Source organism: Hyperolius riggenbachi, chromosome 5 (genome assembly GCF_040937935.1).
Source record: "Hyperolius riggenbachi isolate aHypRig1 chromosome 5, aHypRig1.pri, whole genome shotgun sequence".
NCBI classification, from domain to species: Eukaryota; Metazoa; Chordata; class Amphibia; order Anura; family Hyperoliidae; genus Hyperolius; species Hyperolius riggenbachi.
In genome coordinates this window covers 57376909-57402755 of record NC_090650.1, presented here as the reverse complement: position 1 = coordinate 57402755, position 25847 = coordinate 57376909, and the positions used below count along the sequence as shown (strand labels likewise).

Sequence of the window (25847 nt, the reverse complement as noted above, 5' to 3'; positions counted from 1 at the left end):
AGTTGGAGCAATCTTGGGTACCGGAGTTGGTGGTTTCATAAAGGAAGGGGAAGGAGTCAGATAATTTTTGTACCGATGCCACAGCTCTGATTCATAGCTCCCAACTGTCCCTCTTTCGGAGGGAAAGTCCCTCTTTGGGAACCAAATCCTCCTGTCCCCCTTTCTCCCTCATTTGTCCCTCATTCAAGACTGATGTAAAGATCAGTGTTAATATATGCATTTTTCTACTGATAAATGTGATTTATTCCCGTCTATTAAATTGACCCATTTCGTATTTTCAAATGTTATAATGAAAGGACCAGTGTGGTTTGAATGATAGATAAAACTACATATTTTGCTTCTGAATTCTTTGTGATATGAATGGGAAGGGGTGTGGTTAGACGTGTGGCAGGGGCGTGTCTTTGTGTCCTAATCTCTTATCTCACAATGTTATGAGGTGTGCTGATTTCTGGAATAGGAAGTGAGGTGAATGGCTTACAACAGAGATGCAGACGGCAAATAAAACCTGACAGAGACTGCAACCTTTCCCCATGCTAGACACACGATGATATAGAAGAAGCAATGTTGCCTTGACTTCCACTTGAATAAATCAGACCTGCGGTGTTTTATCTTACATGGATGAGGGAAATAAATCTCTCTCAGGAAATAGACAAAAGACAAAATAATTTTGAAGGAGTCCTGTAATTTTCATTTGGAGATGTTACTCTTTTATCTTCGTGTTTTTATGTTCTCGTATGTTCCCCGCTCAGATTGTACGATTATGTAGAAATAATTTTGTGTGCTTTATAAATTGCTTTTGTCTGGGGATGGTAAATTGTTTGCTTGTCTATAAACTGCTCTTGTCTGAAAGAATAAACAATGTTTACGCAGTTCTCCTCTATCAGCAGCAAGCTTATTAAAATAGCTGAATGTTTTATTTTTCTTTTTTCCTCTTACAGATGTGAATATGGAATTTAACCCCTCTGATCATCCTCGGGCAAGCACAATATTCCTCAGCAAATCCCAAACAGATGGTAAGACCATTTCTGTCTCTTCCCCATTGAGGATGTATGGTGCTGACAGAAGTATTGATTGTTTAAAGAAAAGTTACCAAAATGCAAACTAAATTGCGTAAATTGAGTAAATGATTTACCCTATTAGCAGCTCCAAGGGAATGATCTCATTTGAGATAAGTGCACTGCTTTTGACCTCCTCCGGCAGAACTGGTTGTGCTGTAAATTCTTGAATGCTTTGATGTCTCTCTGCTAGCTGAGCATATAGAAACTAAAGGCAGAGGTCCTCTGTTATTGTCTCATACTGCCCCCTAGTGACAAGTGGCCATAAATTACAGCAGTACTGATTAGTAGCAAGGACATGTAACGAATAAGAAATAAAAAAAAGTGCCTAAGGCCTCGTTCACATCTGCTGCGCTGAAAAACGTGTTAAAGCGCATGGTAAAAACCGCATGCGCTTGTGCGCGCTTTAGTCCGCGTTTCTGTGCGTTGCGCTGCGCTTCTTTAAAGCACGTTTTGCTTACTGTAGCAGCAGCAGTTGTCAATAAAACTTTGTTTTTGTATGTAAATGTATTTTTTTCTCCAATTAGGGGTAAAAAACGCATGCGCTTCTATGCGCTTGTACGTGCTTCTATGCGCTAAAAAAGCGGACCCATTCACTTGCATTGCTGTGCGCTTTCCAGCTCAACGCACAGAAATGCCTGCAACACTACGTTTCTGTAACGCTGCTCAGCGCAGCGCATAGATGTGAACCAGCTACATTTAGTTACATGGAAAAATCAATACCTTGCTGAACGCACAGGGCAGTGCCGCTGTGGAAAGCGCACAGAAACGGCCCTGATGTGAACGAGGCCTAAACCAATTGGCCTGGAGCACCTGCAAGCCTCTAAATTGGCTGCTAAAGGGATATGGGCCGGTTCACAGGAGCATTAAACGCAGCCCCTGGGGCAGTCAAGGCATTCGTCGCTCAAGTAATGCCCATTCAAATGAATGGAAGCGACTTTTAAATGACCGTACCGGCTTTTCCCCTTGCTGGTAAATGTGGTGCTCGATCCCTTTGTCTCATCATGAAAGCTACATTAAGTGTCCTGGATCCTCCAGGCTATGTTCGGCACTTTAGTGTCCCCCTAGGTGGCCCAAACTGTGACGTGATGACCAAACAACGAGAACCGATGCCAAATGCTTTTCTCCTCTGTTTAGCATTGGCTAAACGAGACGTCCCGAACGCCCGTGTGAACTGGCCCTAAAGCAGCCCCATACTGAATTGCTGTAACCACATGAGCAATAGGAATCGTTGGTGATATCTAAATGACAGGATTATGCAAATTCTTTATGCAAATGAATGCAGCTTGAAAATGGATCAACCAGATTTCACCTTGGCATCATTCGACTGGCCCCTTAGGCCTAGACTTTTTGAACACTCATGGCCAGGTTGTTCACTGTTTTTAAATTATGCAGGAGAACAGAGGCGCCAAGAGGATAAAAGGAAGCTAAATGAGCTTAAAATCCAAACTCTTGGTAAATAGATGAGGTAGTGGTGGACTTGCCTCCTCCAAGTAGACACACAACGACTGTAGTAAAGACAGTCAATATATTTTATTTATGAACTCCAAATATGCAATGCGTTTCGCAGGTTTGATCCCGCTTCATCAGGCAATAACGACGGAGCAATAGCATATGTGGTCTGGTCAGTAGAAGAGCCAGGCACGTCTGTGACAGATAAAATATATTGACTGTCTTTACTACAGTCGTTGTGTGTCTACTTGGAGGAGGTAAGTCCACCACTACCCTCCTCTATTTACCAAGAATTTGGTTTTTAAGCTCATTTAGCTTCCTTTTATCCTCTTGGCGCCTCTATTCTCCTGCATAATATTGAGTCCACCCTGGGTAGAGGGTTGAACCCCTTTTTCTCATCTACAGAGAACGACTTCTTATTCCTGAGTGAGGTTAGGAAAATCTCCCCACCTGCTTTTACAGTGGTTGCCTAATGGTAACCCTGGTTTGTGAGTATTAATATTTACTCTATCTAGTAACCATTTACCAGTACATATTACACTATTGGGGCTCTTGGTGTTCCTTGTTTTTACTGTTTTAAATTGTATGTTGAATTTTAATGACATATTTGTGTGAAATGGGTGATTTGTGCTCTGATCAATAAAACCTTTTTTTTATGTGCTAGAGACCTCTGCAGCTATTTATTTGACTGTCTACAGATATCTTGTTGATGAAGGGGGCTCATCTCTATTGCGAGTAGCGTGATTTTTGCATTAAGTGCCTCTCCCTTATTGCTCTATAGTTCTATTTTAAAGCTGCATACATTAACATAATCCCGCATCAACTCAGAACTCATTCACTATCCATAGTGAGCAGCATAGATGTTGTCACTAAAGGTGCGTACACACATGCGACTATAGTCGTTTGAAATGATCGTTCCCCGATCGTTTCAAACGATGATCGTTTAAAAAAAAAGCAGCCAACGACTATTAAGTCTAACGACGGACGAGCTAGATCGTTAAAAACTAACGATCTAGTTTGGCGGATTTTTACCAACGACGATCGTTTGCAAAAGTAGTACATCGTTGGAAACGGTCGTTCGTACTAGGCTTGACATGCGCATTTCACTATTTCTCCATGGAACTTTTCATTTTTATGCGCAGGCGCAATAGTTGCTTTTACGTGATGTAACGTTCGTTCTAACGATCAGATCGTTACACACCTTTTAAAACTAACTTTACTTAGGTCGTTCTTTCATCAATTAAAAGTTCGTTCGTCGTTGACAACGAACGATCGTTGTCGCATGTGTGTACGTAGCATAAGGCTCTAGAGAAGCCTGGTGAGTCCCTGAAGTCTATTGATAGACTGGCTGTAAACCCAGGCCTACTCCTTTCCTATGTGACCTCTGCCTAGTGTCTGACATCCCTGCAAAGCTGAGTGGAGAGTCCTGATCATTATGGGAGGCATGTTAATGGTGAGAGAGCAGGCATGGAATAGTTAGTAAGCATGTGGCTGCATTTCTTAACCAGGAAGGGCAGATCAATTTGGGGACCTGCTGTGGCTCAACAGGAACCTGTGATAACAGCCAGCGCTGTTGGGTGGTAAAGCATGCGGCTTTGCCCCCAGTTATGTGTATGGAAACAACCCTACAGAATCTCCAACCATTTCCATTCATTTTGGATGAATCCCCATCTCCAGTGATGAGGTGGTATGAGCCAAAACAAATGGAAATGGGTAGAGATTCTGCTTCCACTCGCACATCTGACACGTAAAACTATTCTTTTTTTTTTTTCCTTTTTTTTTTTTGTACGTTATTAGTTTATTAGTGGTCCTCCACTTGACCAACCATCACTACCCTGGACTGCAGATATGTATTGAGAATTGAAGCTTTAAAGCCATACTGTAGTGACTGTAGTGTATTTCTTCACTACAAACTGATAATGAGACTGTATACTATGCAATTGACAAAAATGTCAGAAACACCTGACCCGCATGCTTGTTTAGGGTCTGTAGCTAAACATATTAGAGCCAGAGGATCAGCAGGACAGCCAGGCAACTGGTATTGCTTAAAAAAAATGGCAGCCTCCATATACCTCTCACTTCAGTTGGCCTTTAAAAAGAGCCTGAGGTGTGCTAAAAAAAAAATGTAGGCTACCTACTCGGTAGCCGCAAAAACTGCCGCTCCCATGGGCTGCAATGGTCCACGTTCACTTTTGTGACCTCTGGGTCACGACTATGCACTGAGAGACCGTGTTGTCTCTCATAGCGCATGCAGGGAGGAAGGAGGCGTGGCCAGGAGAGAGAGCTGCCCTATGGCAGTTCAGGAAACCCTGTTTTAAACAGGGAATTCCTCTCCCCTCTGTTTACCTCTGAGTAAGCAACAAAACTTGTCGCTAAACTCTGGCGGCTATAGCGCGGCGATGGGGGGGGGGGGTGCGGTGGTTGGGGGACACGGAGCCATGTCATTAGGCAGAGAACATGGCTCTGTGTCACATCTGCCCCCCGTAGATCTACCTTGGGTTCTCTTTAAAGGAGATTAGTTGAAACCATAGGGCCTGATGCACTAACTAGCGTTAATATTGCAGTGCGGACACAGTGCATGGCAAAATTACCGGTACTACCGCAGCAGTGTACTAGGACTGTGAAAGGGAACCTGGACTATGACTATGGTAGGATTCAATTACGAGCTCCTTTGAGAGACAGATAGTGCCACGATTATGGGCTCAGCAAAGCGCTGCAGAAGATGTCAGCTCTACATAAATAGATAATGACGAGTTTCCTCATTTGCAGATACGCAAATGTTGTTTTAATGCAGATAACCCCTAAACTATGTAACTGATCTATTTATTGTATTTTTACAGTGAGAGAAAAGCGGAAAAGCCTTTATATCAATCACGTGAGTACTTTATATTCAAGTATGTACAAGCTACAGATTTATGTCCAATGATGGAGAAAGAAACATTTATCATGGTGATTAATGGCAGCTGTTCTGAAATACAGGGTGTCAGCCAATGGTATGTATACCCCAGAGGCAACTTCTGACAAGTGCTGCTGCTTTACTTAATACGTGGCTTGTAACAGAGATTTCACTTTTAAGTTCTTTGTAAACACCAGGGGCTGTTGAGGAGAAATTAAAGAAGGACTCCGGGCAATTCACAGGGGTTGCTCACACCTGAGGAAGGGCAACGCCCGAAACATGTTGTGTGTATCTTGCACTTTTGCCTGCTCCAATACAGTTGTATGCTGAACCTTTGGTGTGCCGTCTCCGTTCTTGAATTGTATCCAGTGTGCTGCAGGAGCGGTGTACCTGCTGGAGTCTGGCACCGGTGAACCGGCCTTGGAGACACTGGCCAGTATGGTGGAATAAGTGTGATCTTGCCTTACAATTCACAGGGGTTCTTTAGGACACCATAAATATAGCTATTTTACAGTATTTAAAAAAAAAAAAAAAAAAAATCAACCATAATGGGGTTTCCCTACCTTAGGTCTCCTATTGTGGACAAGTGGCTCCCCGCTTACTGCACAGGTGAGGCTGTACTTGCGCAGGGCCAGTATGACCACACTTGTTCATGAACAAGCTGATGAGCTTTTGTTGGATATGTTCCGGGGGGGGGGGGGGGGGGGGATTCTGCTCGTGGCAACAGTGGGGACCAGTGAGACACGGGAAGTCTCTGCAGAGTCCAGAGGCTTACCTCTACCTTGGGAAATATCCACGTTTTTAAAATAGACGGCAAGCCATCATTGATGCTAAAGCCAGAGAATACACAGCATTGAAGGGATCTGAGCATGTTTTTCATAAAATATATATAATCACTTCCCCAGGGGAGGTTCGTCTTAAACGGTGTGGGCCGTTGTGGCAGGTATTTCTTACCATTGGGGGGGCTGCTCCCTAGCCTCCCATCTGTATGCGTTCGGTCATCTTCTCTTTCCAGAGCTGCAGTTTGAAGTGCCCGTGGCGGTGACGCCAGTCCCTGGCTGCGCTCTGGATATCCGAGATCACCTGTGGCTTGATAGCAGCTGATAGATTTGGCAAATTATTTTTTGTAATCCAATAATAATAACCCAAACATTTTTATAGCGCTTTTCTTCTGTTGAACTCAAAGCGCTCGCGAGCTGCAGCCACTAAGGATACGCTCAAGTGGCCACCCTGCAGTGTTAGGAAGTCTTGCCAAGGAACTCCTTACTGAATAGGTACCGACCCTTGCCAGGATTCGAACCCTGGTCTCCCATGTCAAAGGCATTATTCAGCCTGATTATACAATCTCTGTACAATCTGACTAACATCGTTTTAGTGAAAGACACAACCTCTTGGATGTAATTGGGATGTATGTAAGATTGTCCAGTCAGAGTAGTGTGTGGCTATTAAATCAGTTTAGCTTATTTGGAAAACCAAAAAAATGGCTTGTAATCTGAGAACCTCCTTTATATAGTGTACTTTAACTGTATATACATAGTTGCACTCATACGTTTTCATACCATAGCATATTTTGGAAAATATGTACCAAATTTTAGGAAAAACATGAGTAATCAGGCAAAACATATCCGTGGATGTACTCACATTGAATTACTACATCAACCAGCATGCATTGTGGCAGTCAGGGACTCACGTCAACACCGCAAGAGCTTCAAACTGTAGCTCTGGATAGAAAAGATGCCCAAACGCATACAGATTGGAGGCTAGGGAGCAGCCCCCCAAAGGTAAGTAATGCCTGCCACCCCCCAAAGGCCCACACTGCAACCCAAGAGGTTATAAGTATTTTATGAAAAACATGCTCAGATCCCTTCAATGCTGTGCATTCCCCCGTTTTAGCATCAATGATGGCTTGCAGTTTTTTGAGACAGTTGTAAGCTACCCATTGATTTTTTAGCAAAAAGCCTGCAGTTTCTGTACAATCTTGGGGTATCATGTATTAACTGCATGTCTGAGTAAGTGGCTTAATTATATTGAGGTCAGGAGACTGTGATGGCCACTCCAGAAGCTATATTTTTTTCTGAGAAGTTTTAAAGAGGAACTCCAGCTAAACAAACATACTGTCATTAAGTTACATTAGTTATGTTAATTAAAATAGATAAGTAATATAATTTCTTACCCACACTGTTTTAAAAGAACAGGCAAATGTTTGATTTCATGAGGGCAGCCATCGTTTTGGTTGAAAGGAGGTGACAGGGAGCATGAGACACAGTTCCCACTGTCCTGTGTCCTGAGCACCTCTCCCAGTTGCTAGGCAACGTGATCAACAACATAAGAAATCCCATCATGCTCTGCACAGCATCAGGGGGGAAAAAGCCCAGGCTTTTTTTCTTTGATGGGTGGAGCTTAGCTAAAAATGCAGCTAAAAATCATGCTTTGGTAAGAAAAAAAAAAGTTCTAATTCTGTGAAACTGTTAAAGAAACACCAAGCCTTTTCAGTTCTGCTGAGTAGATTTTTAGTCCGGAGGTTCACTTTAACCTTTTCGGGACCGGCCGCCTACCCCCCTTAAGGACCAGGGCATTTTGCGCTGGAAGGGGGTTCGCGCGTTTGGGGGGGGGGGGTCAGGCGGCCGGATCTTGTGTGTGGCTGGCTGGATTGGTGTCCCCCCATGGTGGCCAGTGCCCCCCCCTTCTGTCAGCAGCCTTCACTTACCTTCCAGGCTCCAGCGATGAGCTGCACGGGACCATCTTCTCCGGCCGGCATCTCCGTTCTGTCTGACGATCAGTTCCGGGTCGCGGCTTGATGACGTCATCAAGCCGGGACTCGGCGCTGACGTCAGATGGAGCGGAGATGCCGGCCAGAGCGGAGGGGTGTGCCGATCGTCGCGGGAACGGCAGGGAGGTAAGTGGATCCTCTTCTTTTCCCCCCTGCCGCCGCAGCTGTCAAACTGATCACTACGATCTGACAGCGATCGTAGTGATCACGTGATCAGTAGCCATACGCGATGGCTGCTGATCACTCGGGGGAGATGTCGGCTGTCATACGACAGCTTAATCTCCCCCTCCAGGTGCGCACGATCGCGTCGGGAGCGGAAATTGTGGGGCGGCGTAGAACGGGCCGGCGTAGATTCTACGCCGCATCAGGCTAGAACAGCCACAAGTGCGGCGTAGAATCTAATGCACGCGGTCCCGAAAAGGTTAAGGTTAGAGGTAAAGGGTCAATGCGTTTCTGGACTCCTGACAGACCTTTCCATCTTTCAACCAGTGCTGCACTGATGTTTTTTGGATGCTAAGTGATGGGTAAAGCAAAATAAATGTCAAAGGATATGCAGGAAAGGGATATTGAGATATCCAAGGAATTCAGAGTGCCAATCAACAGTGTTCAAACTCTCTCATTAGGAAGGGGAAAATTAATGGTCCTGTTAAATTCAAACCATGATCAGGTGGACCACCTAAAACAGCCTGAAAAACAGTTTGGGGTGCAAGGAAAAGCCCACAAATAAATTAAGGTGAAATTCAGGACTCTTTGAAAAAATGTTTGGTCTGGGAGTTTCAAGATGCTCAATAAGCAGGCACTTGAAGGAAGATAGGCTGCATGGTGGAGTTGCCAGAAGAAAGCCATTACTACGCAAATGCCACTAAATATCCGACTTACAAGATGCCAAACCGTACAGACACAAGACTCAAACCTTCCAACACAAAGTTATTAGGAGTGACAAGACTAAATTGTATCTTTCTGGCCAAAAACCATAAATGCTACAGTTGGAGAGGAGTCAACAAGGCTTATGACAAAAGATACAACTTTCCTACTGTGAAATGTGGTGGTGTATTGCAGATGACTTGGGGATGTGTGTGCTATGAAGGCACAGGAAATTTAGTCAGAAGTAATGGCAATATGAATGCAGTAAGTTATCAGACAAGAAGCTGAACATGGGACGTACTTGGACATTCCACCATGACAATGATCCAAAACACAAGGCCAAGTCGACCTGTAATTGGCTACAGCAACAAAAAGTCTAGGTTCTGAAGTGGCCAGCTCAGTCTCCCGACCTCAATATTATTGAGCAACTCTGGGGATTCCTCAAGTGTGCAATTCATGCAAGACAACCCAACAAATTTACAGGAACTGGAGGTTTTTTTTTCCAGGAACAATGAGCAGCTTTACCATCTGAGGAGATGAAGAACCTCATCCACAACTACCACAAAAGACTTTAAGCTGTCATTGATGTTAAAGGGGGTAGTACACGGCATTAAGAACTGGGATATGTAAACGTTTGGTCATTGGATAGTTTGTGTAGTATTTATGATTTAACTGCTTCCGGACGACCCCCCTGTGATCAATGGCTCACATTGATCACAGGGTCAGGAGCCAATGAAATCGGCTCCTGACCGGCTCACAGAGCTCTGCTGTTATGGTGACGGCAGAGTGAGTGGGCTTTAGAGACCAGTGAACTGCGACAGTGGTGATTCCATGCAGCAAGAGGTTGGTAAGCCCTGTTTGTGGTACCTGCAGTCTCTGGTCCTTAACCACCTAAGGACTACAGGCTTCTCCCTCCCCCCTCCCCCAGTGACCAAGGTATTTTTTTACTAATTAGGCCACTTCCAGGGCTGTCCCCAGTACAGCGCTCCCTTAGAGTGCAGCACCATACATTTCGCCGTCTAACAGTCTCCCAGCGGCAATCGCCGTCATTTAAGTGGAAATGCGCGCGCATCGGCGCAATCTCCTGCAAAACCTCGCCCCAGGACTTCACGCCAATTGGTGTTGAGTTGTCCTGGGGCTGCCGCCGCATCCACGCCAATTGTCGTGGAGCGGTCGTAAGGTAGTTAAAGTGAAACCGGGGTGAGAGTTATATGAAGGCTGCCATATTTATTTCCTTTTAAACAATGCCAGTTGACTGGCAGACACTTGGGGGGTTCCAAGGTGGTAACTCGCTGTGCCTCCGGCAAGATTCTGCTGTAAACAGATGAAGAGAAGGAGCCGGGCACCAGCCAAGTTGCAAGAATCGCCATTTATTTAATCCCCACCATAGACAGATACAAACACCCAGGTAGCCAGTCCAACAGCTGTCAGACCTGGGTGTTTGTATTTGTCTATGGCGGGGATGAAATAAATGGTGATTCTTGCAACTTGGCTGGTGCCCGGCTCCTTCTCTTTATCCGTTTATAGACCCTGAACAAGCATGCAGCAGATCAGATGTTTCTGACATTATTGTCAGATCTGACGAGATTAGATGCATGTTTGTTTCTAGTGTGATTCAGACACTACTGCAGCCAAAAAAATCAGCAGGGCTGCCAGGCAACTGGCATTGTTTAAAAGGAAATAAATACGGCAGCTTCCATATATCTCTCACTACAGCTGTCCTTTAAAGAGAAACTCCGACCAAGAATTGAACTTTATCCCAATCAGTAGCTGATTCCCCCTTTTACATGAGAAATCGATTCCTTTTTACAAACAGACCATCAGGGAGCGCTGTATGACTGATATTGTGGTTAAACCCCTCCCACAAGAAATTCTGAGGACCGTGGTACTCCTGGCAGTTTCCTGTCTGTGAACCTTGTTGCATTGTGGGAAATAGCTGTTTACAGCTGTTTCCTATTTCCAAAAAAGCATGCAGCAGCTACATCACCTGCCAACAGTAAAAATGTCACCATGTAATAAATGTCAGAATGTAAATCAGGGATTTTTAAAGATTTTACAATGGACAAACACTGACTAAATCATTTATACATAATTATTGTAAAAATGAAGCACTTTTTTATGACATTATTTTTACTGGAGTTCCTCTTTAACCACTTTACCCCCAGCCGTACGGATTTCTCCATCCCTTTTTCCATCTTTTTACCACCAGGGACGGAGAAATCCGTACCTCCCGCCGCTGTCCGCGCTCCCGCTCGCTCATGCACGCACTCCCGCTCGCATGCACGCCGCTGCCCGCTCGCCCGGAGATCAATGAACGGGAAAAACCATTCCCGTTCGTTGATCTAATTCTATGAGAAGCAGCGCGATCATTGTTAAAAAAAAAAAACAACTTTCCCAGCCTCATAGCACTTCCTGCAGGCATCCTTCCGGACGCTTGCAGGTCGCATAAACAAAATATTACTGTGGCCATCTTTTGGCCAAATAGTAAAACTACACCCTAAAGCATTTTTCACATACAAATACATTAGTTTTACACAAAAAATTAACTCATTACCTCCCACACTCCCCAATTTTTTATTTTTTTTGTAATTAAAAAAAAATAAAAAAATGTACAATTAAAAAAAATACATAAATAGTTACCTTAGGGACTGAACTTTTTTAATATTTATGTCAGGAGGGTACAACACTGTAACTATGGGCTTGTAATTAGGGATGGACGTACAACAGAAAAAAATGCACCTTTTATTTCCAAATAAAATATTGGCGCCAAACATTGTGATAGGGACATAATTTAAATGGTTTGATAACCGGGAGGCAAATACATTTAATGGGTTTTAATTACAGTAGTATGCATTATTTAAAAACTATAATGGCCGAAAACTAAAAAATAATCATTTTTTCCCACATTTTTCCTATTTTCCCATTAAAACACATTTAGAATTAAATAATTCTTGGCATAATGTCCCACCTAAAGAAAGCCAAATTGGTGGCGGAAAAAACAAGATATAGTTCATTTCATTGTGATAAGTAATGATAAAGTTATAGAGGAATGAATGGAAGGTGCGCTGAAAGGTGAAAATTGCTCTGGTGCTCAAGGGGTAAAACCCCAGAGTGGTGAAGTGGTTAAAGAGAGTACACACAGTTGTTTGACAATAAATGGCTTCAGCCAACCACTAACCATGAGTGAAAGAAAAGTTTTTTGTGTTATCATTCATATTCTCTGAAAAAGTGATTTAAATTCTGCCAGGTTATGTAAACTTATGAGCGCAACTGTGTCTGAATCAGCTTGTCACGGAGTGGCTGTAGTGATCCCAATCAATGCTCTGTGCTTATCCACAGGAAAGAGAGTGAATAGCCGCCACTTAGACTAAATGAAGGTCGCATAAGGAGGGCACGTCTTGCGTTTCCCCATGCTTTGAGATAAATGGCTATAAGGTCCCTTATTAACCCCGCCGCCGCCACCAAAAATAGACGGCTGTGCTGGCATTAAACTCACAAGCCAGAGGATGACATTTCCAGTCTATAGCCTTTTCATTTTAGCTATAAGTGTTATCTGGATTTGCTTCATGTTAATAAATGTACTCTGTGTAAGTGAATCTGTATTGAGAGATAGGGAGGCTGCGGCCGCTTCTGAAATATTACCATGGATGTCATGCTTATGCAGGGCTTTGGCTGTCACTAACAAGCATGCAACTAGTGAAGTCAGACCACCTGATCTGCATACATATTGCAGCTCATTGACTTGAGCAGTGTCAGACCATACTTTTAATAATAAAAAAAAAGAGCGTGCTGCATGTGGTTTTTTTCTTAACTTTAGATTTGTACTAAGGAAAAAAATAGTTATAGGATTCGCTATCCGGAGTTACTCCCTTCATCAGTTGATTGGAATCCCCATTGCACTGTTTAACAATGGCTGGATAGTGTAACCCAGTAAGCCAGCACCTGTTTAGCAAGGAGTCCTTGGGCTAGACTCCCAAACACTGCTATTGCCTACTGAGTGCTAGTGATGGACCAAACATCAAATTTTGTGTAAGTGAATGTGACTTTACAGCAAACGTTCGCGAACTGACCGTTCGTGCCGGGCTCCATAGACTTTAATGGCAGGCGAACTTCTAAAACTTTCAGGGCATCCCTGCAGCTACAATTTATTTAAAAAAAGGTGAAAAAACTGTAACAAAACCTAGACAGCAGCATGGCGGAGGAGGATCAAGCGGAAAATAGTCACCCAAAAATACGTATTTTGCCCAAACGCTTTTAAATGGTTATTTTTAAAATTTAATGGCCTCTGACTTTAGCGGTTAATGGGAATCCTCCTAATTCCCATTGGTCTGTTAATAAACCAATGGGGAGACTTGAAGGGAAAATTAAAGGATACCCTAAGTGACGTGTGACATGATGAGATAGACATGTGTATGTACAGTGCCTTACAGTGCCTAGCACACTAATAACTATGCTGTGTTCCTTTTTTTCTTTGTCTGCTTGAAAGAGTTAAATATCAGGTATGTAAGTGCCTGACTCAGTCCTGACTCAGACAGGAAGTGACTACAGTGTGACCCTTACTGATAAGAATCTCCAACTATAAAACACTTTCCTAGCAGAAAATGGCTTCTGAGAGCAGGAAAGAGATATAAAGGGTCAATGGTTCATAGATTTGAGCTCTGGCATACTTCAATGAATGTGTCATTGAGCAAAAACAATAAAACAGTTAAAACCTAAAGGGTAGATTTAAACATAAAATATAACTGTGGAATATCTCAAAGTCATTGTTAGGAGAAGGAAGATGGAAATAATAATTTATTTCATTCGTTTATTTTCGCTTCGGGTGTCCTTTAAATATGCTTTGGCTCTAGTAATACTTAGTATAGGTAGAGTGAGCTGTGGCGGCGGGTGCGCAGAGATCTTCAATCAAGCTGATAGAGGATATTGGCGTGGGATCATTTCCAAGGATTTTGGCATGGGAAATTTTTTTTAAAAGGTTAATTTATGGTTAATTAAGAAAACTAAAGGACTTTTCTCGTTGTTGCTGATTTATTTCTTTTAACCTTTTGTGGAAATGGGTAAGGGCTACTATGTATCCCTATACTCCTTTTTCCTGGGGAGGGGGCAGGCATCTGGGGGGCGCTTTGTTGAAGCTAAGAATCTTGGGGGCCCCTCCTTAACATACCCTGAAAATGTGGTGTTTCTAGCATGTACGGGGGCCTTGCTATTAATCAATTTCCCACACTCTGACCATGAACTTTAAAATCGATTTTTTTATTTTCCAAAACCACAAGGTCTTTTTGAAAATGTTATTAACCGCTAAAGTTGGCGGCCATAGACTTTAAAGGAATACAGTAGGGGGGTCGGGGGAAAATGAGTTGAACTTACCCGTGGCTTGTAATGGTCCCCCGCAGACATCCTGTGCCCGCGCAGCCACTCACCGATGCTCCGGCCCCGCCTCTGGCTCACTTCTGGAATTTCCGACTTTAAAGTCAGAAAACCCCTGCGCCTGCGTTGCCGTGTCCTCGTTCCCGCTGATGTCACCAGGAGTGTATAGCACAAGCCCAGTATGGTCTGTGCCTGTGCAGTACGCTCCTGGTGACATCAGCGGGATCGAGGACACGGCAACGCAGGCGCAGGGGTTTTCTGACTTTAAAGTCAGAAATAACAGAAGTGAACCGGAGGCGGGGTCGGAGCATCGGTGAGCGGCTGCACGGGCACAGGATGCCTGCGGGGGACCATTAGAAGCCCCTGGTAAGTTCAACTCATTTTCCCCCGACCGATGTCACATGGTACAGGTGCCCGTGGTGGCATTTAAAAAAAGAAGCCAGACACTGGAGGAGGCAAGAAGTTGCACCAGGGTGGCAGGTAAGCCCCCATCACTCACCATAGGCCCAAGGGAAGGGTAGACACATACATTTGGGGGGAGGGGAAGGCAGCCTGGCAGGCGGTAGTGGCACTGATAAATCTACTGGAAGTCTGTCTGCAGTGTGTGAGGAGGCAATAGATACCTCTGTGATAAGATTTGATTAGATCTTATGGTCGATCTGGTGGCAGATCAAGAGGTGAACGGATGAAGCAGGTCGCTTTGCAGCGCCATAGCAGTAATGTTATGCTGCATGGGGCGCATAAGGGTAATTCGGAGTTCCGTCAATCGTCAGACCCCGAAATACATCTCTCTGCGATAACTCGGAGGGGGAATAGTATTTTATGCCACCGGGGATTTGAGCGGCAGCAGGAAGAGCTGTCATTCAGCTCACCCTGCGTCCAGCTTACCGGCAGCATACATATGTGTCAGACAAAAGCATACATATGTGTCAGACAAAACAAGCTACCCCCCAATCTGCTTACCCACGGCTTCCTCCAGCCCCTTGTAGCGGACATGTCCTTTGTCGCAGCTGTGCTCCCAGCTGCCGGCTCAAGGTCGCCGCCGGTGCGCGATAGATCTGTGCCTGCGCAGAACACTCCAGCCCACGTGCGAGTGATTGACAGCACTCGTGCAGGCGCAGCAGAGGACGACCCCGCGAGGACGACCTCTGCACCAGCGGGGACCCCGGATCGGCAGCTGGGAGCAGAGCTGCGACAAGGTACATGTCTGCTGCAAGGGGCTGAAGGAAGCCGCTGGTAAGTAGATCGGGGGGTACCTTGTTTTGCCTGACGTTTCCTTTAAGTCTACGTATATCATTGGGATAAAACATAACAAAAACTTGTATCCAACAACTTTAGGATGCAATGAAAACCGCTACATGTGATGACAGGGTATTGCTGCCTTATTCCTCTGTGTTAGTTATCCTTAAACAGAAATGAATGCGCGAGAGAAGCAGCTCATATGTCTAAACTCAACAGAAGGTGTGAACAAAAAGGACATTTATCTCACCAGAGGATTACACAGTGTTTTCAGTAGCAGAAATGCTGTTTTCAACACTCTTTCAAAGCATATTATAACCAAGAGGAAAACAGCTTTCAAAGGGGCTTTCTGTTATTTAACGCTTTCCGTATTTCCCCTTTAATGCAGCAGGGAACACAATGCAATCTGTAGGCGGCTTATACTGTAAATGGTTTCTTCTGCACAGTTTTGCAGTGAGGGGGCTATTGAGCGCTTGACGTATAGAATCGGTGTGATCTCAGGCACTCAGGTCTGCTCAGCAGTGCAGAAGGAATCTGGGGTGTTGGGGAGAGAGAGAGAGAGAGAGAGAGGGAGATAATTTCCAGTCATTTGCAGAGGTTTCCAGGCAGGGCTTGCTGATGTTATGCAATGTGTGCTCACACACTGATTGAACTGTGTCTCTTCTTTCCCCCTAGCATCCTCCTGGGCAGTTGAGAAGAAAGTACAGCTCTTGTTCCACTATTTTCCTTGATGACAGCACAGTCAGCCAACCTAACCTCAAGTATACCATTAAATGGTGGGTATGCCTCCTCCTCCTCTTCTTGACTGGTTGACACTAATGTATTCCACCTTCCTCAGCAATGTAATATCACGGATATGTCAGATTTAACTGGTAATGGAAGAGACCTGGATTGTATCTACTAACAGATCCGACAGATTGAAAAGATCCGACAGGTCAGATCTTGCTACCGCCGATTCCCTGCTCGTTCCCCGCGAGGGGACAATGGCAGGGAATCGAGCGGAAGATGCGCGGGGACGAGCGGGTATCGAATCCGGCGCACGCGTGTAGATGAGGTTTTAAACTCATTCCACATATTTTTAATAGGGTTTAATTGTTGGCTGTGGTTAGGCTCTTCTCTGCCAGGAAAGACATTAATGCTAGGTACATACGATACAATTTCCCATCAGATCGAAGGGTCGTAATGATAATTTCTGACCTGTCCGATCTGCTCTCGATCGTTAAAGATATTGATTTTCAGATGAGTACTGCACAAAATTGACCCCATTATTAGTAGCAGATTGGACATGTTGGACAGTATCGTTTCAACTCCTCAATCTGATGGGAAATTGCATCATGTGTACCTAGGACCTAGCATTATTGCTGTACAGGTAGTCCCCGATCAACGAACGAGATGGAGACTGTAGGTTTGTTCTTATCCTGAATCTGTTCTTAAGTCAGAACACTGTGCCATCTCTGTCCCCTGTACCTCCTCTGTGCCTCCAGTGTCCCCCTCTGCCCTCTGTACCTGCTTATACAAGTTTTAAAAAAAATCAAAGAAAAAATGGCTTTTAAACGATTTTTTTTTTAAATCTACAAGTCCAATTTGAAAACTTTTTTTTTTTCTGACTTATTGTGGAAACCCAGAATCCATGCTGTTCGTATTGGCGGGTCGTTCGTAAGTCGGGGACTACCTGTAATTCCTTATCAGCGAGGGTCAAAGTGCATAGGAAATAAAATAATTCTTAGCAAATGTATGCATTGTAGTCTAGGGCCAATTTTAGGGGGAAGCTCTTATCTATATTTTTGGGATGTGGGAGGAAAATTTCATTTTGGATTGTTGCTTTTATACCTTTCAGTTGGCAGTTATAGGTTGCATTGAGTAAATGCAGAAAATTAAAAAAAAATGTGTCTTCATTTCAAGCCACAAAGCAAAAAAATATGAATAATTTGGAGAGGCGATTCTTTTCAATCCGCCCTGCATGTCTTGTTTGAACAGCGTGTAAAGCCAACCAGCATTTACATATTAACAGTTCAGCTGTTGACATGAGCATGCAAGAGGCTATTCATAGCTGCAAGAGCCATTCATTTCTTATTTATTTCACACGTGTGGTTTCCTGTGGAAAGATTTGTACATGTAGTTTTTTTTTTCAGATTCGCATCAAGATTCTGGCTATCCAGTAATGCTTTCTGTGCGATTTTAAACTCTCTGAGGGCTCGTTCCCACTATCGCGAATCTGCATGCGTCCAACGCATGCAGATCCGCACATGTAATGCAAGTGGATGGGCCTGTTTCCACTGTAGCGTTGTTGAGGTGCGTTTTTTTCAGCGTGAAAAAAACGCACAAAAGAGCCAACGATTTCGCCTGCGTCGGGAATCCGTGCGAATCGCCGCTAATGTATTTAATAGTAAAAACGCATGCGTTTGTTACATGCGTTTTTACCCGCGATTTCGCGTGCGATTTCGCACCTTTTTCAATTTTATTTAGCCCTGGCAGTGTCATGGTTAATTTCGCATGGCACCCTGCCATGCGAAATCGCGGGTAAAAACGCATGCGGAAACTCATCCGCATTCGTTTTTACAAGCGTCGGAATGCGGCCGAAATCGCGTCGCAACAGTGGGAACGAGCCCTGAGTCTCTGTACTCTTACATGCACGTTCAGCAGAAAAATGTGTTTATTATTGTTTATTGTGTGCTGCCGAGTTTGCTGGATATTACTCATGTTACTGCACATATGGACTCCAATGTAAACAATGCATTATAACACGTTTTGCAGTGTGTTAATGCATCCAGCATATCTCTGGCATTATATGTTGAAGAATGATCTGATAAAATAGAATAGAGACAGGAGGCAGTTACTATGTACTATTTATTTATTTTTAAAACAGCACGGTGGCGTAGTGGTTAGCACTCTCTACTTTAAATCCCAGCCAGGGCACTATCTGCATAGAGTTTGTATGTTCTCCCTGTGTCTGTGTGGGTTTCCTCCAGGCACTCCTGTTACCTCCCACACCCCAAAAACATACAGATAAGTTAGTTAGTTCCTCCCTAAAATTGGCCCTAGACTATGATACATAGACTACTCAGTGTTCCCCAACCCTGTCATCAAGGCCCACCAGCAGTGCATGTTTTGTGGAAATCCACAGAGGTAGTTAATCACTAATTACCTCACCTGCGCATGTTTGTGGTTTTCTGCAAAACATATACTGCTGGTGGGCCGTGAGGACAGGGTTGGGGAACTGTGCACTACAGGATACATACATAGACATATGACTATGGTAGGGATTAGACTGTGAGCCCCTCTGAGGGACAGTTAGGGACAAGACAATATACTCTGTGCAGCGCTGCAGATCATGTCGGCGCTATATAAATACTAAATAATAATAAATATAAAGCAAACTTGTCCTCAATCTTGGCTATAGCAATAAGGCTCCCTGCACACTGCATGCGATTTTGAATCAGACTTTTAATCGTCTTTTACATCCGATTCCGATTTTTTAATCTTTACTGCATGCTGTGTTTTTTCCTCCGTTTTTCTGTTGATTGCATTCAGGGAAAATCGGAATCGGAAACTGAATCGCAAAACGGATTTGTAGTGTGCAGGGAGCCTTAATGAAACTTTTACAAAATCAGTAATCCGTGCAAAACAATCAGTAAGGCCTGGGGCCCACTGGCATCACTTGCTGCAGTGCACTGCATTAGTGGAACCCTATGGGGGTGGCTCCACTTGCACTGTTGAGGTTGAAGATTCCTGCATGCAGCATTTCCACTTGCACTGTTGAGGTTGAAGATTCCTGCATGCAGCATTTTGGGAGTGATCCCAGAGCAATCACATTAATGGCTGCAGAGTAAACTTGCAATTTCTAAGCGAATGAGGTTTAAAATTAAGGGACTTCCACAATTTGAGAGATCGCAAAACTCCCACGATTTCCAATGTGCTGCCAGTGGGCCCCATTCCTAATTCGCTCAAGGCCTGTTCATACCTTTGCAATGGCCATTTTTGAAAGGTAGTGATTTCTTTTTAAGGCATTGATCAGTGCTTTGATCGCCTGTCACAGTAAACCCAAAATGGCGATGCAAAGCTCCATTCGCTTGAATAGAGACATTGCACCTTTGCTGTGGAATAAGCAATACCTTCAGTTCAGTTTTAATATTTTTTGAATGTATTGCTCACATTGTTCCAGATGCCTTAACTTGTATGTTTAAAAAGGAACTCCAGTGAAAATAATGTAATAAAAAAAAGTGCTTCATTTTTACAGTAATTATGTAAAAATGATTTAGTCAGTATTTGCCCATTGTAAAATCTTTTAAATCCCTGATTTACATTCTGACATTTATCACATGGTGACATTTTTACTGCTTACAGGTGATGTAGCTGCTGCTTGCTGTTTTGGCAGTTGCAAACAGCTATTTCCCACAATGCAACAAGGTTCACAGACAGGAAACTGCCAGGAATACCATGGTCCTCAGACTTTCTTTTGGGAGGGGTGTCACCACAATATCAGTCATACAGCACCCCCTGATGGTCTGTTTGTGAAAAGGAATAGATTTCTCATGTAAAAGGGGGTATCAGCTACTGATTGGGATAAAGTTCAATTCTTGGTTGGAGTTTCTCTTTAAATCACATGTTCAGCTGCTCCACTCTGATCCAAGCAGAATCTGTTGAGCCTGGAAGTACAAAAAAAACAGCAGGAGCGCGCCGTAGTGTGATAACGTTTAATAAAAGTTAAAAATGCGCATAACAAATTGCACTTACTAGATGGAAGTAAAAGATAGGCATCTGATTTAGCAAATCAGATGCCTATCTTTTACTTCCATCTAGTAAGTGCAAATTGTTATGCGCATTTTTAACCTTTATTAAACGTTATCACACTACGGAGCTTTCCTCCTGTTTTGTTTTTTCCTCTTTGTAGTCCACTTACAGCCGAGTGTTTGAGGAGTCGCTAGAGTGTGATTATTATTCTCTGACTTCCTGTGACCTCTGCCTTTTAGCAGCGCAAGATTTCACATACTTGAGCCTGGAAGTGTCACAGTTTCTGCCAGTCACTCAGTTTGTGCAGCTGTGGAAAATAAGCAGCACTTAGGCCAGATACCCACTAGGAGCGATTTTCTGAGCATTTTGTGATTTGAAAACTCTTGCTAATGTAATGCTATGAGTGTGATCCCACTTGAGCGATGTGATTTTTTAAGAATCCCCTATAGCATTGCATTAGCTAGGGCTTTTTCAAATCACTAGCGATTAGAAATCGCTCCTAGTGAGTTTCTGGCCTTACTCATGCAGAAAGAGGAAATACTTGGCCTGTCTGCAATGAAAAGTTATGCAACACAAAGTATACATTTCATATTAAAGGAGTAACGAAACTTGGGCTTACTGTTAAGGTGCCTATTAGGGGTGCAGCCCCATGGCCGATCGAACATTTCTGATCGATTGCCGTAGTAATCGATCAGAAATGATTGGTTGTTCCCATTAAAGAGAATCTGTATTGTTAAAATCGCACAAAAGTAAACATACCAGTGCGTTAGGGGACATCTCCTATTCCCCTCTGTCACCATTTTGCCGCTCCTCGCCGCATTAAAAGTGGTTAAAAACAGTTTTAAAAAGTTTGTTTATAAACAAACAAAATGGCCACCAAAACAGGAAGTAGGTTGATGTACAGTATGCCCACACATAGAAAATACATCCATACACAAGCAGGCTGTATACAGCCTTCCTTTTGAATCTCAAGAGATTATTTGTGTGTTTCTTTCCCCCTGTTCTCATGCACTGAAGTTTCAGGCTGCTTGTTTCTTCCTGCAAACAGCTTTGCCCTTGTCGGTAATTCTTCAGTATGTGAAAGCCCAGCCAGCTCAGAGGACGATTTATCCAGCTTGTAAAAGATAAGAGAGAAGAGAGAAGCTGCTCTAATCCTAAATAACACACAGGCAGTGTGCATACAGGGGCCTGGAAGGGGGAGTTCATAGCAGAACCACAACACTGAAGAACTTGGCAGCCTTCCAGACACAGGCTGACAAGTCTGACAAGAGAGAGACAAGTTGATTTATTACAGAGATGGTGATAGTAGAACGTGCTGCAGTAAGCCAGAACACATAAGAATAGCTTTTTGAACTTGAAGGATGATAAAAAACAGGATGCAATTTTTGTTACGGAGTCTCTTTAACGGTAAAATTCACACTAGCCAAGCCGATCAAATCGATGAGATTGATCCGATTGATTGGCTGCAGGATTGTACCGTTGCAGAATAAATGGGTTATTTTTAATATTATTACATTTAAAAATCATTTGTGGTTCCCTGTTAAAATTTTATAGCATTTTTTTTAAGTGAGAGTGGAATTTGTTTTGAATATGAAAAGTGTTAGCAAGTGATGATTATAATAGGGAGGTGATATGCATGACATTTAATGTGTTTATTTTTGTCTTACAGTGTAGCTCTTGCAATATACTACCATATAAAAAACAGGTAAGTTACTCAAAACAGTTTAAAGGTCAGGTTCACTTTTAGCATTCTATGGCCTCAATTCACTAAGCTTATCTCCTGTCTTTAATAACTCTTGTAGCGTTGTTACCATGGTGATAAGGCATGTAGTATTCAGGAAACATTTTACCTGAAGTTAACTCTTCTGTCTTTAAGTTAACTCTTTAATCCTTAAAATAACTCCAGAGTTAAAGACAGGCTATTCATTAACTGCATGTGAAAATAACTACAGAGGAGGTAACGTAACTACAGAGGAGGTAAATTAACTACAGAAGAGGTAACGTAAGGAATGAAGAGATAAGATAACTCTCTTACTAGTGGAGGTAAGTTTTCTCTTGCCTTATTATCTCCAGCATGATCTTAGTGAATTGAGGTCTTTTTCTGTTATATAGTCTTATCTCCCAGATACATTTGCTCTTTTCTGATATTTGTCCCTTTGCTGTGTCCTTTTGGCCCCACCCACTTCTTGGGGTCACTTCAAAGTTTTTGGGGGTGTTGCTTCCACAGGTGTTATCTCTGGGTGAAATTGATGAGAGGTGAGCATGAATGACCAGATCTTACCTACAGATTTATGATGACAGTTGCGATCCTCAGGGGAATCGGGCAATTAGTTTATTTATGGGTACCCTGATGGCATCGCTTTTGCGAGTCTGCTTGGGAGCCAGAAATGAAAGTTAAAATGGTCTGAAAGTCAGCATTTCTACTTTGCTCTAAAAGATTCCCCCACAGCTTTAAAGCTACCATCACAGAAACATTTTTTAGCAGAAGATCACTGAAATGGTTAAACAAAGCACTTTGTCCTGCTATTCAGCTTCAAATCCACATCCAAACTGGAGATAACAGTAACTTTGTTTACATAACAATGTTGATACATATGTGTAACAAGTAAAAAACACTTTCTGAGAAGCTGTCTCTGCTTCAGGCGCACACACAGTTCAGAACAACTCATTAGAAGATTTTAATATATAATAAAAAGCAGTTGGACTAAAATGCAATGGCAGTTTTCAGGGCAAGAAAAACTGCATTTTGGAAACTTGTAATTTGTAGACAGACCATGTTACTTCTGCACAAAAGCAAATATGATAACTGTATGAGTAATAAAAAGTAGAAAAACACATTTTTATTGAATGTTATGTCAGACTCTTAGACCACTTTAACCACCTTAGCGGTATGGACGAGCTCAGCTCGTCCAGTACCGCCAGAGGGTGCCGCTCAGGCCCTGCTGGGCCGATTTTGTTCAAATAAAAAGCAGCACACGCAGCCGGCACTTTGCCAGCCGCGTGTGCTGCCTGATCGCCGCCGTTCTGCGGCGATACGCCGCGAGCGGCGGCGAAAGAAGGTCCCCCCAGCCGCCCGAGCCCTGCGCAGCCGGAACAAATAGTTCCGGCCAGCGCTAAGGGCTGGATCGGAGGCGGCTGACGTCAGGACGTCGGCTGACGTCCATGACGTCACTCCGCTCGTCGCCATGGCGACGAGGAAAGCCAAACAAGGAAGGCTGCTCATTGCAGCCTTCCTTGTTACTTATGCTTGCCGGAGGCGATCGGAAGAACGCCTCCGGAGCGCCCTCTAGTGGGCTTTCATGCAGCCAACTTTCAGTTGGCTGCATGAAATAGTTTTTTTTAATTAAAAAAAAACCCTCCCGCAGCCGCCCTGGCGATCTCAATAGAACGCCAGGGAGGTTAAGCCTCATACACACAGAGGCAGGCAACAGTGCAGTGCTGGCACTGTACAGATGTGTCACTAGACTCTAGGATAGCGACATGTCTGTTGCTATGGAGCAGACAGTGAGTGATAAAATAGGAAAAAAAAAGAGAGCCCAATATGGTGTAGTATGTTAAAGATAATTGGTAAGTGGTTTAGTGAGAAAATGTATACTCCCAAACATGGGTTACCATTCAGGCAACCACTCAATAGGCAGGTGAGGAGATTAGACCTGTCCTCACTCAGGATTAAGAAGTCACTCTCTGTAGTAAAGAAACAAGAAAGGGGGTAGCACTCCCCTCCACCAGGAGTGGACACAGAGTATTTGTATGTAGAACAGAGGCGCCAGCAGGATAAAAGTCAATAACATTTTTAAAAATTGCTTGGAGGAAGTGGTGGGCTTGCCTCCCAAAAGCAGACACGAGATCCTGTCTTCATATAAATCAATACATTTATTATACGGTACCCCAAAAACAGTGCAACGCGTTTCACAGGCCCAGCCCGCTTCATCAGGCAATAAACGTGGGGACAAAACAGAATTTCGGCAATAGCAGGTGTAGCGCCTCTACTGAGTGATGAAGCAGTTTACCATGGGTTGGGGTAGTGGGAAGAACAATGTGATCAAATAGTGCTCAGGCGACAGGATAGCTAACGATCTGGCATTCCAGGTCTTTGGCAGACGTTGGGCGACTGCTGTATACACGCTGGTTTCTTTCAAGATTCTCATCTGAGGTAATCTTTATCGTCCACCACAGCCAAGTTCACAACAACTTGTGCATGTAGCTTGAGAAAGCAAGCTTGATCTCACTTGTTTCTCCCTGATAAGCAAGTGTTTTCTATGCCTATTTGATATCTCATTATTATTATTACTATTAATTATTAACTTGTTATTAGATTACTGAACTTGGATCTGTGTAGGAAGGAAAATGGGCTTTGAATATAGGACAGGGACAGGAATCTAAGCTCTTACAAGAGGTCATGCCTCTCAGATCTCATGATGTTGTAAGAACTTGTTGTACTCAGATCAGAGGAGTCACTTTCTGTTTTCAAGTTCAAAAAAGAGTATTCCCAACGTCCTGCCTGAAACATCATGAAGCTGAAAGGAAAGCTGTCAAATTTTAATTTGACCTTTGGCTCATTTTACGCTGACCGCCTGACTGTTTTACAGCTGAGTCTCAGGCTGGGAGCACTCAATGAATGTCTATGGGCCGCATTGCGAATTGGAGCTCTCTGCAATGTGAAATACTGTATACCTTTAAGGCAGGATTCCCACTTATCATTGCACAAAAAAGGAACCTTTTTTTAATGCATTTTTTCACAATTTTTTAAACCCTTTTTTTGTAATCGCAGCTAATGAAAGTTGATGGGAATTTGCATGCAATGTGTGAATTTTGTGCAAAAATGCAAACACAATCCGTGTTCTCCCCAGAATTTTTTTCCAGCCGGGTGGCATGAAAAAGTAGCCGGGTGGGGTGAGATTAAAGAATGGAAGGCCGGCGCTTCTCTGCACAACTCTGCTTACAGCATAGGAGGAAGTGTGCCTATAACAGCCGGGTGCTCACCAAAACTAGCCAGATGGAGCACCCGGCTAAAACACTCTGGGGAGAACACTGCCAATTTTGCAAATCTACTTGGACTTTCATTAGATGTGACAAATGTTTTTCTGCACATTTTGCAATTTCATTAAGTGTGAACACCGCCCTAAATTCTCAGAGCCTGTTGGTTCTTCCTGCATACTGTATCCGATATGGAAGTACAAAAAAGGAGAAATACCCCAGTCACACAAGGGTGTTACAGTAAATTAGTTCCTTTATTATAGAAAATTGGAACACTTAAAACATATTAAAAGGGAAAAGGGGGGACGGGGCAGAAGTACAACCTGCATATGTGTAGTAAATGGCCACCATACAGTTAGTACAATAATATATCACAGTATATGTCACAAACCAACTTCTGGTCTATAGTAAAAATCATCAATCTATCATCACAGTGAGAATGAACAAAAATGCATCAAAAAGATTTATACTATATAAACATATACAGATGTTCCAT

The 25847-nt window shown here is 43.4% G+C and overlaps 1 protein-coding gene across 4 annotated transcripts in view; it reads left to right on the top strand.

Annotated features, from left to right (window-relative positions):
- CCNY (cyclin Y) overlaps positions 1 to 25847 on the top strand; it is a 220707-nt gene that overhangs the window by 167623 nt on the left and 27237 nt on the right. For all 4 annotated transcript variants that reach the window (XM_068238598.1, XM_068238594.1, XM_068238597.1 and 1 more), the window contains exons 2-5: positions 939 to 1013; positions 5348 to 5382; positions 16319 to 16419; positions 22044 to 22079. In XM_068238598.1, the coding sequence (XP_068094699.1) occupies positions 947 to 1013; positions 5348 to 5382; positions 16319 to 16419; positions 22044 to 22079 (239 nt within the window). In that variant the 5' untranslated portion in view covers positions 939 to 946. The remainder of the gene's footprint in view (positions 1 to 938; positions 1014 to 5347; positions 5383 to 16318; positions 16420 to 22043; positions 22080 to 25847) is intronic.